The sequence below is a fragment of the Abramis brama genome, assembly GCF_963993115.1.
Source record: "Abramis brama genome assembly, chromosome: 17".
Lineage (NCBI taxonomy): Eukaryota > Metazoa > Chordata > Actinopteri > Cypriniformes > Leuciscidae > Abramis > Abramis brama.
The window spans coordinates 11,707,567-11,728,610 of record NC_139979.1 but is presented as its reverse complement, the minus strand read 5'-3'; the positions used below and the strand labels follow the sequence as shown (position 1 = coordinate 11,728,610).

At 36.2% G+C, this 21,044-nt stretch overlaps 1 protein-coding gene across 8 annotated transcripts in view; it reads right to left on the bottom strand.

Moving 5' to 3' along the window:
* phactr4b (phosphatase and actin regulator 4b) overlaps positions 1 to 21,044 on the bottom strand; it is a 46,925-nt gene that overhangs the window by 11,436 nt on the left and 14,445 nt on the right. For 5 of the 8 annotated variants that reach the window (XM_084088135.1, XM_084088139.1, XM_084088140.1 and 2 more), the window contains exons 4-7: positions 6,601 to 6,771; positions 6,126 to 6,206; positions 3,206 to 3,655; positions 1,628 to 2,032 (exon numbers count right to left, since the gene is read on the bottom strand). In XM_084088135.1, coding sequence (XP_083944261.1) covers positions 1,628 to 2,032; positions 3,206 to 3,655; positions 6,126 to 6,206; positions 6,601 to 6,771 — 1,107 coding nt within the window. Of the gene's footprint in view, positions 1 to 1,627; positions 2,033 to 3,205; positions 3,656 to 6,125; positions 6,207 to 6,600; positions 6,772 to 10,079; positions 10,732 to 17,440; positions 17,801 to 21,044 lie in introns of those variants that run through there. The other 3 variants (XM_084088133.1, XM_084088138.1, XM_084088134.1) reach the window with 3 other exon arrangements.

Sequence of the window (21,044 nt, the reverse complement as noted above, 5' to 3'; positions counted from 1 at the left end):
CCAAATGGACAGCAGGAGGCAGTGTGGAGATTGAATGTTTGAGACACGATGTTCAGACACTACAAACTATGAAAAGCTTGACGTATTGGCTTCCTTTTGAACTATTTTTGTTGGAGGAGGACAAAAAAAATTCAAAATCTGTTGTTCAAAATATGTTATACTGCTTAAATATATCATTCCTAATATAAAACAAAATATATTGATTACATTCAACGTCCCAATTTCCCTAAATAGGTTCCAATATTTCATAGTTCAAATCAAGGGCTAATAAAATCATATTCAACATCAGATATTGATATCAGCGGTTCTCATATGATTTAACAAAGAAACACATTCAAAGACCAAATTCTCCCAAATAAGAAAAAGTTGCTATTAAATTGGAACAAACATGCCTATTGTTTTCCTGCAATAATCAGGGCAGGGACAAATGACAAATCCAAGATTACAACATAAATGAAAACATTGTCTTTAGTAATAACTGAGTATCTCGCAATCAAAGACTATTATCAAGTTGATCAGCTTAAGGGGCAGAACCCCAAAAGCAGAAATTGGCTCTGCAAGCAGAGAATAGCAGAAATGTAATAAATACATGGTTGAGTTCTTATGACGAATGACATGGCACATAAGTAAGTGGATTTCATTTAATTAACACAACAAATCATGCACCACTGCATGTCACACATGCTTATAAAAAATATTAAAGTAAAAATAGAAGTCTTAAAAGTTTTAAAAAACACAAACGTATGAGCATCAGTGCTTTCTGTGTAGGAGATGCTGTAGTGTGATGCCTGTGAGCAAATTCAGTAGATTTGCTTTGAATATTAGTAGGGATATTTTAAAATCTGTCAAATTATACAGATACAGTTACACACGCAGACAGCAATGACTAATACTGCAATCTTTAAGTATGAAAGGATTTCTTTGCCAGTCTCTACATATGTGGTTCAGGGTTGTCACTGTATCTAACAGCTGTGAAATCTATTTGGAAGTATTTTACTGAAATTCCCATTTTAATTTTATTAAGCCGTTTCAACTTCCCTCACAGAGCATTTTATGAATTTCCTCATTTATGGCATTACATGTTTGCCTAAAACAATGACACAGCACTCTTGGCCATGTAAAATAACCAAACAAATGTTTCCACAGCTGATTAGTTTGTTCCTGTTTAGAAGCACTAAAATATTATACAAAAATAAACACTATATTATGAATAAATAAATAGACAACATAAATGTGAGTATTATATAACATATGTATTAAAAAAAACCTTTATAAAATATATAATTTTTAACATGTTTAAAAATGAGCCATCTGCGGTGGTTTGCAGCACAGTAAATGTGCCAACCATTATACTATATTCTAATAACTGGTAATTTAATTTATAAAGGTCAAGTAATTCATTACTGTGATTGTTAAAAATATTGGTAGGGATTATTAACATTAAAGTCTCTTAACTTTTGTAGAGACATGCCCCTATTATCCATACCCAAATCTTCACCCATAGAGAAGATTATGAGGGCTTTATCAAAGAGCTTTCCGGAGGAAGCAAATGAATTGCGACTAGTAATTTCACAGACTTTAATAGGGGTCATGTTATATCTCGCATGACGTGTTTGTGACCACTCACCCAACATGGCGGGGTTGTTGCTACGGTTGATTGGCTTGGGTGGAGGGAGGGGGGGCTGTTTGGTGGGCTGAGTTGGGACAGCACCCATAGAGGATGGTCCTGAGGAGGTGGTGAGGTGAGCGCCACCAGAAACCTGTGTGTTGGCACCAGCCGAGGAGACGTTTCGTAGAGGTTTTCCAGCTGTGCTGACAGCTGAGGAGGAGGAGGAGTTGGAGGAGGCAGAGGAAGAGGAGAAACCAGCAGCGGGGTTGTAGACAGGGGTGCGGGGCAAGCTGTCAACACCAGGTTCTGGGGCGGAGGTCATAAGCCACTTGGGGGGCATGACAGATTGCTTGGGGGGCAGAGGCTCTCGCAGTGTGTCCCTCAGAAGCTCTGAGTTAGGAACGTATTGACTGCTGTCAGACTCTGTAAGGGAAAACATAATATTCAGTTACTTGAAAAAATAATTCAGATATTTAGTTAAAAATTCACAGTAGTTAAAAATTTACAGTAGAACTGCTTTAGTGAATCGATTCAAAAGACACCATTTAAGACACTACAGAAAAAATACATACATATCAAAATGCACACTGAATATCATCAGAAAGCTAAAAAACATTTCTATAATTATTTTATACAGTTACATTGCTCTATTCAGTCACCATTGAAATGTTGCTCTACATTAAATCTAAAATTAATGTCTCATCAGTCATAGTGGAGAGACAGATCTGTCCATAAAAGGAATTGTCTTGGGACTAAATGTGACCCATGTTGGCAAAATGAGTGGCAATGAGTAAATTTTCACAAATGAGTTAGTGTTATTTTCTCTGTTCTCTATTAAGATAATGTTTTCGTGATTACTCTCCAAGACAGATATTTTGAAATACTGTGTATATCTGGATCGTGCGGTTTCTGAGGCGTCTTTGAGCGCACTGTTCGGATCTGTCAGCTTGAGTAAGATCGTTTTTTTTATATCAGCATGAATTTGAAAATTACATTTCATTGGTTCAGACTCATGGCATCAATAATTCGCTATAAATATTCACAAAGTTGGAATGCTGCACTTTAAAATGATACCAAACTTCAGCCAGTCGTCAAGAAGCGAGCAGAGAAAAATGGCACTTAGGAAAGGTACTCCTCTCAGAAAACGTTCAAATAAAGATCCTTTTAGATGTTTTATTTATAGCTATTTGGAGCATTTGGATCACTGGATGATGGCTTAATGAACTCATTTTTGTGAAAACCTAGAATTCAACCAAAACTGAAATTGTTTTACTTGTTTTGCCAGTAGCTCGAAATTAGCCTTTGCACATTTCGACTCATTTTGCCAGCACGGGTCACACATGATAATGTTCGCTTTGATGAGGATTGAGGTGACTGTGGTTTATTAATTAGGAAAGAACAGGAGAATTCAGCTTAGCTGCACTCAGTTCCTAAATAAGAACCTTAGCTGGAGCAGAACCCATGGGAACACAGACACTTGTCTCACTCCAGTTGGCCCAACAGAAGGTGATGCAGTGATGGCGGAAGTGTGGAGAACAAAAGAGAGGAAGGTAGAAAGGGAACTAGAGAAACGTGAAGAGAATTGATCCTACAAACCTTGTCTTCCCCTTCCCTCTTCAACAGACGAGTGACGAGGAAGCGTCGGCTTCCAGTCAGATTCGGGGCGAGTCCTGCGCCCATCCTCGGATGGGGCTTTCATCAGCCCAGGCCTCTTGTCCATTTCAGCGTGAGGTCTTCCTCCACGTCGGATATCATCTCCCTGCCAGGCCAGATTAGATTTCCAGTCCTCCGTCCCGACAGACCAACCACTTCTCCTGCCTTCGTCCTGATTGGAGGTCCGGGGACCCAATGCTCCGCGATGATCGCCATCGGAGGGGGCACGACCTCTGCGGTCATCATGCTGCGGCAGCCAGACAGGGTTGACTCTGAATTCAGATTCAGAGGGCGAGTGAACCTGCTCTAGCCCCAGACCTCCACCAACTCCTACAGGCAGAGTGTGACCATTCTTCACATAGTGTGTCTTGTGGCCGTGGGCCTCACCTGATTCTGTTAACAAAGAAAAAAAACGTAACTATATGGCAAGTAACTGGATTAATATCATATTATAAAAGGCAGGTCAACAGTTTTACTATTGCCATCATCAACGTTGGGCGAAATTATCTATAGTCAGCGCAATGCAATTTTGCCACACCTTCTTTATGACAATCTCGTGACCAACTGCAATGTGCAAAAAGTGAGTATATGCATACTCAAATTGCACAAATTAGATTTAAGAGCTATAAGGAAAATTCACGTGAATAACACATAATACATTTGTCTGTATTGTATGACTTAACACTTAGAATATAGTACAAAAGACATATGGACTTCTGTGATGGTGCTTTTATGGTACTTTTTGGAGTTTAACAGACCCAGGTCACCATTCACTTCCTAACATCTATGTTCCATGGAGGAAAGAAAGTCATCCAGTTTTTGATTTCATTACTTTAATTAAAATGTGTGTCATTAATATTCTTATTCTGTAGTTTCCACAAGAAAAAAGGCACTTGAGTTGAGGTCATGCTTTGTGAATCATACCTCATTGCTCAATTAACAATACAAAACATACACACACAAAAAACAAACAAAAAAAACAGGAGGTGCACAGACAGAAACGGCACACGTTTCACCTTTTAGTACAGTATTATTCATTGAACAAATATTTGTTTCCCTGGGAGAAGTAGCCTTGAAAAATTCAAAAGGATTTGCATTTTTATAGAAAAAAAGACCAGGTTTGCATCAGGTTAGAGACTAATGTGGCTTGCGTCTGAAATGCGACACAAGCGTGTAGCTACGACTAGCTCTGAAGTACAGGTTGCGTCTCCTCACACATCTCTCAAAGGTTACACGAGCAGCTTTCAAATAAATAGGCCTCCAAAAGCAGCCGGTTCACAGCGCATGACTTTCAAAGCTTTTTGCTCCTGGGCACAATTTGCTCCACTTTCTTGTCTTAAGAAAAACGGCATGTCACTTCCTTCCCAAAATATGAAGATCAAAAAAAAAAAAAGTATCAAATTGAAATTTACACCCTTCATCTGCCTTGAAAACTGCCGAATTTGTCTCAGCTCCCCTGGCTGCTACCACATTATGTGGGGCTGAGATGACATACAACCTCACTGAGCTGTCTGTCTTTTTCTGATGTGAAGAGAGAGACAGTGCACTGAAATTAAAGTATAGCACATGTATCAAAATAGCTTTGAGGCACAGAACTGTGATTCAGCACTAATGGATACGCACATCTGTAAATGAGGGGGAAATATATACGTTCACAATATTTATTTTCCTTCTGAGGCCCAGTTTTCTCTGTTGGTATGTCCAGTATCATCAAAGACCACAATGACAGGAACGTTAGAAATACAGCGAGACCACTCAGAAATTAAAGGCGCAAACCCCCTGCCTGAAACACACACACACACACACACACACACGTGTTTCTACAACTATAGGTGCTTTTGGACATACAGACTTTTAGAAAGAACTCTCTCCATACACATATCACTAGTTTAATATCTAATTAATAGTGTCCAACAATTAGTCATATACATTCCTCACAGAAGAATCAAGCCATTTTAGTCCTTTTTCCCTGAACCAATGTCTTTTCCATCTTTTTCAGATTATGATTTTTATAGTGATAAAAAATATTAAATGGAATAATTGCATGACTTGGCCAAAAATTACAGCTTAACAGTAGCGCTGGGTATCGATTCAGATGTTCCAATTCGATTCGATTCTCGATTTGTAAATTCGATTCCAGATTCGACTCAATGAATATAGATTTAATACAAATCCTATATTTATAAAAAAGAACAGTGAACATAAGTTTACAAGTGGTTAATTAATACAAATAAATTAAGAACTCTTAAACTCTTTATTTTAGGTACACTTGGGTACATTAAAACAGAACCCAACTCTATTTCAAATGCATACAATGAATAGACAGGATTTTGATGTAAGATGAAACATTTATGCTGAAAATTGGACCAGTCAGAACAGATGCCTTGATCAAACAGGATCAGGTTATTTTATGTTTAAGATAAAACAAACATCAAATCTCACAGCATTAGCTGTAACATTCAAATACAAGCCTATGAACAGTGTAGGAAAACTAATACTGGCTTTTGGGTGATAGATAAATAAAGATGGAAAAAAAATCGATTCGTGGCCTTTGAGATTCGATTTTGAATCGACCACATTTTAAAAAACGATTAATCAAAAAATCTTTTTTTTTGCCCAGCCCTACTTAACAGGAAATGACAGACAAAAATACTATGGACAAAATTGTTTGTTTTGGTCAAAACGACGTGACATCTGATTATGATGCATATTTATGATGGATTCTGGGTGTGGGGGAAAAACAACAACAAAATCTACACATTTTAAAAATGTGTACTGTAACCTAACCTTAACAGTAATTTTTCTGCATATTTAAAACAAAATGCACGCACGCAAGCCAAACACACACACTATTCTCTCCTACCATTGTCAGAAAGCTCCTTCAGCACTCCTTGCTCGATCAGTTCCTGTCTTGGCCTCCTCATCGACATCTTTCTTTCCAAAACTGTGGGGGGGAACAAAAACACTATATAATATAAAAGCTAAACTCACAACTGCACACAGTTGTATATAACTCCATGCTTTTGAACCACAGATTAGTGCATCTCCAGCAAATTTGAATTACTGGACATTTATTGTATGTTAAACATTTTTAGTACAGTGTTGGGTCAACATTTTAGGTCAGGTACCAAGTCCTCAAGCGAAACCAGTTACGAAATCACTGGGCAAAAGGATTTTGAAATCATCTAGTTATTGTTCAAAACATCTGAGAAAACAACATTCACATCAGCAAAGGAAAGAAAACATTCACAACAGTAGGGTGTTATTTAAGAGAAAAAAAAGTCAAGGAAAGGAAAAGTTTTTTCCAACACAAACATGAAGAGAAAAGAACAAAGGACCTTCTGAAGTTTCCTTAAACTTCTCGCTGCTTTTCTTCTTCCTCCACTTCCAGGGTTTGAAGATCTTACCCAGGGTAGAGAACTTGCCTTTGCGCTTGGGAGGAGGGGTGCCGTCCCCTGCCGTGCCCCCTTCGCTCCCCATGGTGCTGTGCTGGTGGTCACCTTCATCATCTGGAGAAGAGACAAAGAAATAATGCCTTGGTCTGAGCCATCAAACACAGGGTACTGTATATCAATGGCTACAAGAGGCGTTGGGTCAGATGGTTTATGTAACTCAAACTTTGTGTTGTGCTGAGTGTTTACGTAAGCATATTATATATAGCGTGCCACATCAATATTGTGCCATCATACGAAACATGACAAACTGTCCCATATATGCAGCTGTGTCCTGTGCAGTAGATCCAGAGACGCTCTCATGCATGAAATACTTGACACCACAACCCTTCTCCAAAACCTCAATATCAAAACATACTAAACTGCTGAGCCTCCAAAGACTCACTATTGTTTTAGACCCCAACGCAGAGTGTTTTCTGGCGGCTCTCGTGAGAAGAAGAGCTGATCCCCATCGCGAATCAGAATCACATCTCAGCATGGTGAGCTGGCCAGAGGCCACTGCTTCCCCATGTTACACACTCACATTCCTCTCAGGTCCAGCACTGCAAAGAGACTCACAATCTCACATCTTTGGCCCAATCAAATGGGCGCTGAACGTGGCTTTGAACTTTCCGGTTGATGGGGATGGGCCTCACTGTACTCTCTTTTGTGTACAGATGAACCTGTGCATCCCATAAGTACAGCAAGATACAAGGCCAGGTCCATTTAAGGCCAATATTTCTCCATTTAGAGATTATCAGCCTATAACAGTGCCTACTTAGCTGTGACAGTTATTAAACATATTATCTGTTTGAAATATTAGTGACTTTTAGTATACTTTACAAAAGAGGTTTGGGGTCAGTAAGATTTTTTGTAAGAATAGGGATGCATTAAATTGATCTAAAGTTACAGTAAAGACTTTTACATTGTTACAAAAATATTTAAAATAAATGCTGTTCATTTGAATTTTCTATTCTTTAAAGAATCCTGAAAAAATGTTTCATTGTTTCAATGAAAATATTAACCAAATCAGAATTTTAGACACTGAAGACTGATGTAATGACTGCTGAAAATGACTCCAAATTACTCAAAAAAAAAAAAGAAAAAAAAAAGACCAAAACATATATTGCCATCACAGAAATAAATTACATTTTCAAATATATTAAAACTATTTTAAATTGTAATAATAATAATAATAATAATAATAATAATAATAATAATAATAATAATAATTCACAATATTACTGTTTTTTTGTTTTTTTTTACTGTTTTTATCAAATAAATGCAGCCTTGGTAAGAGGGAGAGAGAATATTATTTTTAGAGTAAATTATTTACTACAGAAAGTTTCATGAACTTTCAAAAATGATTTGTCATGCCTGTAAAAGTCAATTGAAAATATTAATATTTTTGTAAAAAGTATTAATATTTTCAATTGACTTTTACAGGCATGACAAATTAGGCTGTTTATATTTCAGTATCTAGTCAAATTCATGCATGAAAAATTGTAGTAAAAGACACTAGTGCTGTCAATCAGAAAAAAACAAATTAATCACACATTTTTTGGTAAATAATCGCTATTAATCACACCTAACGTTAACGTTTTTTTAATATATTTTTAGACTGTAATACTTTCACATTGAATCTCCAAAATAATGTAGAAACAACCTAAAGACGGCATTATTTAAATATTTGTTTAATGGCATCTTTTTACTAAGCACAATGAAGGCCAATACCACCGTACTGCTACTGATGTCTTTATTAAACTGATTTTGTTCTCAATTTTAGCCATTAACTAGTCATTCAACATTACAGTACGGTATAATTGAAAGGTATCAACTTTAATATTTTATAGGCTTTAAAAATATAACAACTTTTAATTTAAGTGAACTTAAAACAATCTTCATATAAAACCCATTGTAATAAATGTGACATTTAGCTGTTCCTTTAATATATCAGGGCTCAAAAAAGTTTTTTTCTACTGGCCCAGGTGGGCCAGTTCAGATTTTTGTAATTGGCCAGTTTAGCGTAAATTGTAATTGCAAATTGAAAATAAGCCCAATGGAAACACGTACATTTCGCAAAAAACTATCACAAAAGTTTTTACGCTCGCATGAAGTGGTTTTTCAGGCAATTACATTTTTAGCGTTAAGTGTTAAACTGAAAAAATATGTATCGCAAAGTTAACGTGTTAATTTCAACAGCCCTAGTAAGCACAATTATTTCTCTAAAAACACAGAAAAATAAATAACCACTGCTAAAACATTTTTTGAAAGAAGTCTCTAATGCTTATCAAGGCTGCGTTTATTTGATCAAAAATACAGAAAAAAACAGTAATATTGTGAAATATTATTACAACTTAAAATAATAGTTTTCTATTTGAATATACTTTAAAAAATAATTTATTCCTGTGATGCAAAGCTGAATTTTCAGCATCATTACTCCAGTCTTCAGTGTCACATGTGACATCCAGTCTATCACATGATCCTTTAGAAATCATTCTAATATTCTGATTTATTATGAGTGTTGGAAACAGTTCTGCTGCCTAATATATTTGATGAATAAAAGGTTAAAAAGAACTGCATTTATTCAAAATAAAAAAATATTTTCTAATAATATAAATTTTTACTATCACTTTTTTATCAATTTAACACATCCTTGCTGAATAAAAGTATTGATTCATTTCAAAAAAAGAAAGGAAAAAAATTACTGACCCCAAATTACTGACCAGTAGTGTATATTGTTGTTACAAAAGATTTCTATTTTTAAAAAATTTGCTGCTTCTTTTTTTCTTTTTTTTAGTTTTTATTCATCAAAGTATCCTAAAAAAGTATAACAGGTTATGGAAAAATATTATGCAGCAGAACTGTTTCCAACTTTGATAATGAATCATCATATTAGAATGATTATCATGTGATAGACTGGAGTAATGATCCTGAAAATTCAGCTTTGCATCACAGAAATAAATGATAATTTAAAGTATAATAAATTGAAAACCAATTATTTTAAATTGTAATAATATATCACAATATTACATTTTTTTCTGTATTTTTGATGAAATAAATGTAGGCTTGATGAGCAGAAGAAACTTCTTTCAAAAACATTAAAAATAGTAATGTTTCCAAACTTTTGACCTGTACTGTATATATATATATATATTTAAACAAAGCCTATAAAAACCTATGCTGTTAGATAAGTACAAATATAGGCAACCAACACCTGCGACCCACAAATCAACAGGGAGGAAAACACATTAGAGCAAAGAAGCTAAAACAGACAACATTAAGACTCACGAGGTTCGGAAAACATGTCCAAATTGCTCCTTAATTATTAAAACACTAATAAGTCCCCCATTACTACATTTTAGTGTGTAAATGTATCAGTCTACCTGGACTCCAGCTGCCATGGCAACTTGTTTGAAAGCAGCAAGCCATACAAGCGTCCACTTCTTTTCCTGTTTGGTTTTTCCAAATCAAAAAAAGTGAAAATGTTGAAGTAGGAGTACAAATGAAAAAGTTACAGTCCTAGAGCACAATGTGACTGAACACCTCCATATATCGAACAGTTCAGATGGAAGACACTGTCCGAGGAACAGGCAGTCTCACAACTCAAAATGTGTACATGAGTACATGAGGAGTGTAAAAGTCAGAATATGGACTCCTAATGTCTAACAAACAGGGAACACCATCCAGAAAAAAGCTAAGAAACACCAGCACTCGACTACATATCCATGATCATATCCTAAAAGCACAGTCGACCAGAAGCCCCAGCCTTTGGAAAGACAATCAGCGAATGACGCACAACCACTGAGTTTGGTGAGAAAACAGAGCAATGTGTTACGCAGATATCATCCAGCTGCATTAAACTTGAGCATGAGCAGCTTGAGTCAAGAAATTAGCCCTTAATGGATCAGACATCACTAACAGCGGCAAGATAAGTGAACCAGTAGGAAACAGATCCGGAAGACAGGGTTTCCAAATGATACAAAACACAAAAGACGTGAGTGAGGTGTTGTTTAAAGAATGATCCGTGGAAAGGCTGTGCATTAATGCCAGGGAGTGATTCAGATTGCCTTGGAAAACAGAGGGGGCGAGGCCTGGGAAACAGAGGGAGGAAACGGCACTCCACCCTGATCCTGAAATGGGGAGGGGGGGGGGGGGGGGGGAGGGAGTAAGAGGTGAAAAGAACCGAAAACGACCCCCTACCACGGTCCACCACAGTGTGAAACAGGAAAACAGAAAACGGCAGAGAAAACAAACATGACATGCATTTACTGATGTGCAGTTGAGTACACTGATGTGTACTTTATTATATCAGACAGACTGCTGAAACAATCATTTATGAATTAGAGTACAACTGTTTTGCATCTGTAAATTTGTATTTACACTGCCATTCAAAAGTCTTTTTGTCAAAAGTTGGTAAGACTTTTTTATTAAAGAGTCTCTTATGCTCACCAAGGCAGCATTTATTTGATCAAAGATACAGGAAAAAAAGTAATATTGTGAAATATTATTACAATTGAAATGAACCGTTATTAACATACAGTATTCAACATTTGAAATGGATCGAAACCTTTCATCAAAGTTATAGATGAATTACAACAATACCCGTTCTCGTCTTAGGACTGTACATTTTGCCACTATGACGGCAAAGCTGAATTTTCAGCATCATTACTCCAGTCTGCAGTGTCACATGACCCTTCAGAAATCATTCTAACATGCTGATTTGATAATAATAAGAATTATTTTTTGAGCACCAGTTGAAAACCATTGGATATTTTTATCCTTTTTTAAGGATTCTCTGATCAAAGTACAAAAGAACAGGATTTATTTGAAATACACTTTTTGTAATGTAAACATTATACCCCCCCCCCCCCTCCCCTCCCCTCCCCTCCCCCCTCCTTTAGTACTTTCAAAAGATGTTTAACTGTTCCTCAAATGATGTGGCACTGACTGCTTTTTCCACCATAATGAGCTCGGCTTTCCCTCTATTGGCCAAGTGATTTGAAGGAGCTACATTACCTAACCAGACTGAAACAATCAAGCACTTAAGCAGAACAGCAAGAACTCAAAGCCATTTTATACAGCCCAGCCACATCACAGCAAAACAGAACCCAACTGTCTTCCAAAGAGTGTCCCGCACAGTTTTTTTTAACTTTCGCTCACAAAAGTTGTACTTTTAACAAGTCCCTTGCATTCTGTTGCCCACCATGAAGCTGTTTTTTAGCACATCTTATGTAACCGGCCTCAAACAAACATATCCCATAGAGGCAGGTGCACCAGATACAGGTTGAGACCGATTAGTTGACTTGTCATTCAGGCAACCCACCGACTAGTCGACCAGAGTGCATGTACATGCAACTCCAGAGCCAGAGTATTGAGGTGTATATGCTAAACAAATGAGAGGAGGAGTGTGTAGGCAGTTGTGTTGTCGGAAATAAGGCCGGCATTCAGCCTGGAGCAGCTTGTTTCATTATGTAACAGTCTGTCTCCGCAGGGAGAAACCATGAAGAGTCAATCACTGCCCTGCCGCTACACACCACCCCCTTATGCATGGCTGTATATGCACAAATAACTACAGGCTCTCATTCCAGACAGCCTTGCTTGTCAGATGTCTTCAATGTATAGTTCTCAAAGCTGTGCTTCAAATAATCCAAAAAAGCATATTAGAAAAGACAAACAAATTTACTGGTCAGTGGGCTGCCTAAACCACTATTCAGCTGTTAGAAAATCAGATGCATTTCTTAGGGGTTTTTTTTATGCATTCTTGTGTTCAGAAACAAAGCAAACAAACACAAGTTCAAAAACATAGGTGTGCAACAAAGGAACAGAATGCAGGGGTCTCAAGACGCGTTTTAAAAAGTTAAACTCAAAATACCACATAAGACATAATGCTATGGCCAAAGACGATTGACTGAATATATATATATATATATATATATATATATATATGGCTGTAGTTGTGGGCATGAATAGAAAATATCATACGTTTTCGAGAGGGGTTTTACTCTGAAACCGTCTAACAACATGCCAAATGAAACTAAATAAAGTAAAATACAATGCATTATATAATATATACTAATATAATTATTAATACTTAATATAAACATTTAAAAAAAAAAAATCGAAATTACAATTTTATATTATTAATATTCAAAAATATGAACTTATATTATTATTTATAATTATATAAATCTAAAAAAAACTTAAAAAAAAAATAATATTGTCTAAGCCCTAGATAACACACCTAGTTAAATAGTCAGTTGTTGGACAACATTTTGACCCAGGGCCGTGCACAGGGGGGTGGCCCGGTGGCTAGAGCCACTGCCCTTCTGCCCTCATCAGCTGAGGTGCCCCTCTCGACCCCTCCCTAACCCTCCAGAAGATTCCCATAAAAACGTTCTGTTATCGCTCCGCTAAAGATCCACTGATTCCGCTAATCCGCTCCGTGTTTTCCTGCTCGCTCCGCAGCGTCACTCGTAGACAAGCATGTGCCCGCTCTCCGACGACAGTTTCAGAATAGAATTTCGTCCCATTCACAGGTCGATTACAAATTACAATCCACATTACAGACAGTAATCGATCCACAAAATTAGTATTTTGGTAATATGTTTTTGTATTTCTGTCGCAAAATGTTTTGCTCCTGGTCTTCAAATAGTGCTAACAAGTTACAACTCGTGCAACATCCATGTTCTTGGAAGAAAAGCAAATGTGTTTTGTGCTGTTAGCCACCTTGTAACCTACTATACTAAAGTACTATTAATTTAGATTAGAACACATTTAGATAATATATAGTATATTACCTTTTTATTATGTATAATGTTAATATGGTCTCATTAAAATATTATAAATATGATGTATGTTATAGATAGATACTATATCAACTAAGGCAACTGATTATAATGGGAAATATATTTACAGGAGTTAAATTGTGAAAAACTGTCTGCTAAATATTCTATACATAATGATTTACCCTCTGGCTTTCTAGAACTTTGATTCAATTTTTGCCATGTTGAATAGGCTTTGTCTTTGCTCTTTCTCACTCTGTTCTTCTAATTTTGTGAAGGCATTGTTTTTTTGTCTACAAAATCTGCAAACAACAGAAAATGTTATTTATTTATTTGTGATTTATTTATTAGTGTTATTTATATTAGATTAGATCAGTAAATAATTTGATTGAACAAGAATTCTAATTTTCACTACTCCCAGTGTATGACTGCAGAACAATGTTTGAAAATTTATGGAGCAACAGATTTTGTGTGAAAATAAATCAGAAAGGTGGTTTGTTTAAAAATCTTATTAATGTATGAGGTGGCAAGGAGGTACACACGGGGTAAAACCAGCATGGTAAGACACACAGTATTGATAAAAATACTTAAGCTAAATTAATATGCTTTTAATAATGTCTAAGTTGATACTTGTTCAAACCAATCACTTTAGTAAAGTTTATAACAATTTTGGAGTTATTTTGATAAATTAAATAATAAATGTTTGTTCAATAAATATAGGCTATCTGTCATAATTTTCATTTTAAAAATACAGAAACAAGATTCTTGAGATCTTTGTATTTAAATTGCTACATAAGTCTAAAACATAAAAAAAATATACATAAAATAGTAGATTAAATTAGCACAGAATCAACTTTGATCAAGTAAATGATCAGCCAAATTTCCAAGTCCATCATCAAAAGCGTTTATGAAAAAAAGTGCTGAGCAGAATTTGTGCCATTGAGTGGTATAAAAGAGAATTAAGTCAAATGCGCATTTTACCCCGGTGTGACTTTATAACTGTTGTAACCTGTATATCATTTCAATTTATACTTTAAGTGTATAATATTAAATTAAATGTCTATACTACTTCCATAGGATGAGGCAGCTCAGAGAGTGAGAACCCACTGAGCATCAGACAGTTAAACTGGCATTGACATTGAATTATTTAATTGGAAGAGTAATTATAACAACATAACTTGATTTTGCACTAAATCCTAATTGTAATCTTATTGCCCATATAAAATAGTTGTTTTTAATTTTCTGTATTAAGATGATACTGCCTCATTCAAACTCCTTACAGTGCCCCCTTTTTTGGTTTAAGCCACTGCCCCTCAAAATGTCTGTGCACGGCCCTGTTTTGACCCATCCCTATTTGTCTGAGGTTAAGCTCCAATTGGACACATTGTTGTAGGGGTAACATGCTACAGTTGCTTACAGCGAATTGACATTTTGCTGCAAGGAAAATACCACTGGAAACAAATACAGTGTCAGCAGAGGCAACTGAGCGGGTTCCGCCGAAAGAACAAAGACGCCTGTATTGTGACATGGAACCTAGCCGTGCTGTTTGGCTGAGGAACATTAAAGACTTGATTGCTTCCTCTGTGCAGTAACCGAATGTCAGCTGTGCTTTGTCTCTTTGTTTGTCATCACTATCGGTGGAGTCTCACACCCTACACTGGGGGAAACAGCACAACGATCATCGTGATTTAGACTTCAGGCTTTTCTCCACAAATATACAATGTGAGATTATTGCGAACTTTGCCTAAAGTCAGCATTAAAGTATAAGGGTATAGTGATTTGTTCCAGAATTGTTTTTTGTTATGCTGGTTGAAAGGCTCCTCACATCCTGTTAGCAAACACTAATTTAAAGTGATAGTTCACCCAAAAATGAAAATTCTGTCATCATTTACTCAACCTCAAGTTGTTCCAAACTTGTATGAATTTCTTTATTCTGTTGAACACAAAAGAAGATATTTTGAAGAATATGGTTAACCAGACAGTTGATGGAAAAAAAAATACTATGGAAGTCAATGGGGTTCATCAACTTTTTGGTTTCCGACATTCTTCAACCCTTTCATTGTTATATATATATATATATCATCTGTGGAAGGCGTAGGACCATAAAATGTTTCATGCTATTAGATAGCCGTCAGTCCCCGAGCACCGTCCGCAACCAAAACAGCAGCCACCTTTTACAGTTCCCCCTGAACCAAAACAACGAGCTTATGCTGCGTTCACACCATAACTAACTGTAATGTGGAAGAGATGGAAACCTGTGACGTTATACTCGGAGCGGTTAGTGAATCGTGACTCGAATTCGAAATGGCAACACTATCACCGCCAAAATTAATTTGCAGCAGTCAGATGGTACAGGTCAGTGCTCTTTAAGTTGTTGTATGTTTATTATATTGTAATATTATGTGCTTTGAGACATGAGGTAGTTTAACGCCATCCCTCATCTTGAGACGTTTTGCAAACTCTGCTGTACACGTTCATGTATTTTGAACGAGGTGTGGCTTTCGAGAGGGGAGGGTGGGATCTTATGCTTTCAAAGCTAGCTTACTATTGCTAGCTGCTCCAAAAATTGCCTACCCTACCTATAAACGGAAGTTGTGAACGTCTTCCCTATTGTGACGTAGGCCTATATTCAAGTGAAATGGCTTCTCAGACAAGAAAAACAAATGTAAGGCGGGACTTGATTTTGTCCGTCAGGAATTAATTGGATCGTTGTGGTTTGCCATCGCTGTGATCTCATGCGAGTGACAGGTTGTCCAGCCGTCATACTTAAAAACACATCATCAGAAAATAAGTTAATATAAGTTAATAACTCAGATAATGAGTTGCCACTGCAAGAGGAAGAAGTTATTTTGATTAATGATTACGAGGGCACATTCATTTTTCAAAAATAATGATGTGCATGGATAAATTTCTATAATAAATACTGCAAAATTCTATAAAAAATAAGAATTGCCAATTTTGATTTCATGGTGACTTTAATGCTGGATTGCATTTACCATGAGATTTTTTTTAATTGTGGTAATCAAATAGGGTATTATTAATAATTTAAATATGAAAGGGTAATACTAACTATTTAGAATTTTAACGTGGGTTACGTCAAACCGGTAACTGTTTCTTCCCTACTGCTCATAACCAGTTCCTGTTGTGATGAAGTCAAGCCGAGGTAATGCTTGCAGAGCGTAATGCTTCTAAAACCTAGTGATTACTGGCAACATCGTTTAACTGTTTTGGAACCTCAGATGTTTCAATGTTTGTCATTAGCATGTTAAGTTAAGAGCAAGATATTCTAATAAATATAAATGTCCACCTTATTTTCACATACGGTAATTTTGAACTTGAATGTGCATTTCTTCTGGTGTCAGTCGCTTCCAATTATTTTAGCTGTATACAAATCCGTTATGCTGTTTGAAATTTTTCAAGTTTTTGTATTCTAATCAATTTATTATTCTAATCACAATAATAATAGTTTTACGGTTTACTGCACTTTGTTATTCCTTTAGTTATTTACCTATACCGGCTAATGAATTCAAAGACTTGCACATTCACAGGAAATAGTGGATAAGTAGCACAAACAAAAATTGGGTAAAATAATAAAATAAAATATAATAATAATGTATAATAATATTTTAAATTAAATACTCTAAAATATACTAATTCATTTAAAAAAAATGTTTTAATCAATTCATTTCAATATTGAATGGCAATAAGCATTTATAAATCAACATTTCTCATTGCTTCCACTCCAATGCCATCTTTTTTTTTTTTTTTTTTATCCACTTGTAGTGTATTCTGCGATTGCATTCTTCATAAAGGACTGCCTACATGTGATGCCACCTTCTATTTTGGCTACAAGTTATCTTAGATGACAACATGATTAATTTGGCTACTTGAAAGTACCTTGTTGTCTGAAGCTGCCTACAATGTCCTAAAATGCTGATTTTTGAAGCGTTTTCTTGACTCACCCAAGTGTGCGCAGGAGTTTTGAGGTGCAGTCTCTAGAGAGAACGTCTGTCCCATGCTCCAGCCCCCTATAAGGGCCTCTGTTTGCAGCTCCTGCCCAGGTGCAACTCGGTGAACAGCAGCAGCAATTCAAGATAACCAAAGTCTTCTGCCTTTCCTTTTTTAGTTTCAAAGGACTTGTTTCCTGTCACCGAGTGTCGCTCTCATGTTTCTTTCCACTTTCCAACTCACAATATTTCCAAGCTCCTCTCTTTTCTTTGAGTGGATCTCATGCCAACTACCTTTCTTTTCTTCCAGTGTCCTTCAGCCCTCCTTCTGCAACTCTCTCCACCCCCTCTCCCTCTCTCACTCCACTATCTCTCCCTCCACTTCATAAAGGAGCTAGCAAAGCAGATCAACGTAGACGCCAACGGATGCCTATCATTCCTTAAAGCAGAGGTCAAAGGGCAAAGTGAGTGTGTGTGCGCTTGCGTATGAATTCTAATGAAAAGCAAAGAAAAAAAAGAGCAAGGGATTAAAGGGAAGTTCTGCCAATGGAGGGAGAGATAGTATCAGCTGGGCAGACATTTGACTTTGTGGTTAGGGAGAATACAAAAAAAAGAGGAACTGACATCTGAATGATCATCAAAAATACTGATTACTTAAAAATTAACTTAAAATTGAACACATCACGTTAGTCAATATTTTAAATGAAATGTGAAATTTCACTGACATTACAAAGAAAACCTTGGATGACCTTCATTGGCCACGTACACACTGGAAAGTATCAGTAGTTTGTGTGTGTGTACTGAACATGACTCTCTTCCGAAATTGCGATGATTAACACCATAGCAATGTTATGGCATCTAGTATGTTTGATATCTTGATTATGAAAACACATAAAATATGAAATTATGAATTGAAATATATGGCATATGTTTAATTATGAAATATTATGAAAATTCTGACATCATTTAATCACCCTCATGTTGTTCCAAACCCGTTAAGAGTTTCGTTCATCTTCGGAACACAAATAAAATCTAAACGTTTTCTGTCCCTCAATTGACAGTTTTAAAACGTTTATAAAGAGGTCGTAAAGCTAATCCAAATGAATTGAGCGGAAGATACACAATCCCTTTACATGATGAACAGATTGAATTTAGGCTTTTACTCACATATAAACATTGATCAGTGAAGATAAACAGAAGCTAACCCATACATGCTTGAAGCGCGAGAACAAACCTCATTTGCTCTTGTGGAAGCTCAAACGTGCTGCGTAACACACGAGAATGAACCTCCGTTTACCATAACTGATGTGTGAGTTGATGAATGTTTATATGTGAATAAAAGTGTATATTCATTTATATGAATAAGGAATATCTTCATTTGTGTTCCGAAGATGAACGAAAGTCTTACAGGTTTAGAACGACATGAGGGTGAGTGAATGATGACAGAACTTTCATTTTTGGGTGAACAAACACCCAAACACCCAAATATAGAATATATTTTAAAATACATTTAATTTATATATATAGCAATTTATTTCTGTGATGGCAAAGCTGGAATTCTTCAGTGTCACATGATCACATGATTGATTTTTAGGAATTTTTATGAATAGAAAGTTCAAAAGAACAACACTTTTGTAACAACATAAACGTCTTTACTGAATTAAAATTCTATCTTACTGACCCCAAAACTTTTGAATGCTAGTGTAAATTTTAGACTTGGAATATTGTGGAAAAGTTACATAAACTACTTTTATAATACTTTTGTGTCCTTTGCGAAGCTTGAAAGCTCCACTCCATTCATTGCAATTGCATGGAAAAGAGCGAGCAGCACAGTCTTCAGCATTTCTACTTTTGTGTTCCACAGAGGAAAGAAAGTCAGACAGGTCTGGAATGGGGAGTAAACAACTAAAATTTATTTTTGGGTGAATTGTCCCTTTAAGATTGATACTGAAGTCTTTCCCCTAAACAAACCCTCTCTTTAACTCGAACATTAAATCTATTAGTATACACTCACTGCAGCGGATCTGGACTCCTGCCCTCTGCACGGAGCAGAGGGTAATACACTTCAGCAAATCTTCATCCACAGGAATTCCAAGAATGCAATTTTATCCAACAGAGTACATTAGCAGAGAACGGGAATGTGGATGTGTGTAGCTGTGTAACTTGACTACAGCAGATCGCACTCCTAATCCCATTTTCTACAGCCAGACATTACTTCTCATTCCACAGTGTATAACAAAGCGATTCTGTCCCAAACCCCTGAATTGAATTGATGTTTATATAAAAGCTTCTTTTAGATGAGAAACCTCAGTCATGGACCACATCCTCCCTGTGATCAAGAATACTCCAGATCTTTGGTAACCATGCATGACCATGTGTGATGATCATGCAGCCTGAGGACATGTTCTTGTGTTCAAACACAGCCAGATGAATCGCAAAAGAATACAATGATTCACTAGATTTTACCTAATTTCCTTTCAAATCTTAGGAGGGTGTTCATTTCAAGAGATCAGGAGTACATACTGGACCATTACTATTTCACAAATGAATACCAACAATTAAACACTGCATATGTATATTCAGGTGACTTCATCCACAATTGAAGGAAAGTAATTCAGGCTACCCCCATTGTTAAACTCTTTACATGATTGACAGTGCCGGCCCGAACCTTTTGGGGGCCCTAAGCAGAATTTGATTTGGGGGCCCCCTCCCACCACGCGGAGTCACCTGTTTGACGATTATTGACACAAATGTCACACTATAATGTTACATTATAAATTAATACAATGAGGTTATGTATTAATACAAAATAAATACTTAATAAAAAAATAGTAACTTTTTCTTTACTCTTTTACTAACTCTTTGAAACTTCTGAAAACAAATTGTCACAAAACATATTAAATAAATGATTTGCAAAATATCCTCCAACATTTTGCAACACTTTGCAGTTTGAATGATGTCTTGTATGAACATGACGGAGTATGTTTTTATGTTTCCACTGTTCGATCGCGCCCGCGCCTCACACACACACACAACATATTCCAGCATTGTAATCTTGACATCGCAGCCTGTTCATTATAGCCGTAATAAAATATAATAATAAAATAGTCAACCTAACATATAAAAATTACACTGCTCTGTTTAAATAGTCAGTAATACAATTCGTACATTCACAGTAAGCACCGCTCCACTGTGATGTTTCCAAGCACATTTTTGCGCATGTGAAGAGGATGATTTTTTTCCCGTCAATATTGGAACGTGAGTGAAGTACAAAGCCTATAATAAAGAATAGTTTACCATCCAAATACATCGCGAATGTTGAAACATTTTGATTCTTATGAGAGAGATACGTGAGCCCAACGTCGCTTACTTTCACTTTCGCTTTAAATTATTTAGTTTTGGCTTGTTTATAGTTATTTTTTTATTCTTGTTCTGTTCTGAATATTATTAAATTTAAAGGATAAATCATTGATTTAAATGTCAATCATCAATCATTGATCAAATCAAATTTTTGTGACATGGCTTAACATTACCGTGACTTTGCGCACAAAGTGTCTATGCACGCGAGGTTATGCGACTCAAACACTGGCAGACACAGCAGCAGTTATAGGCAGGTATA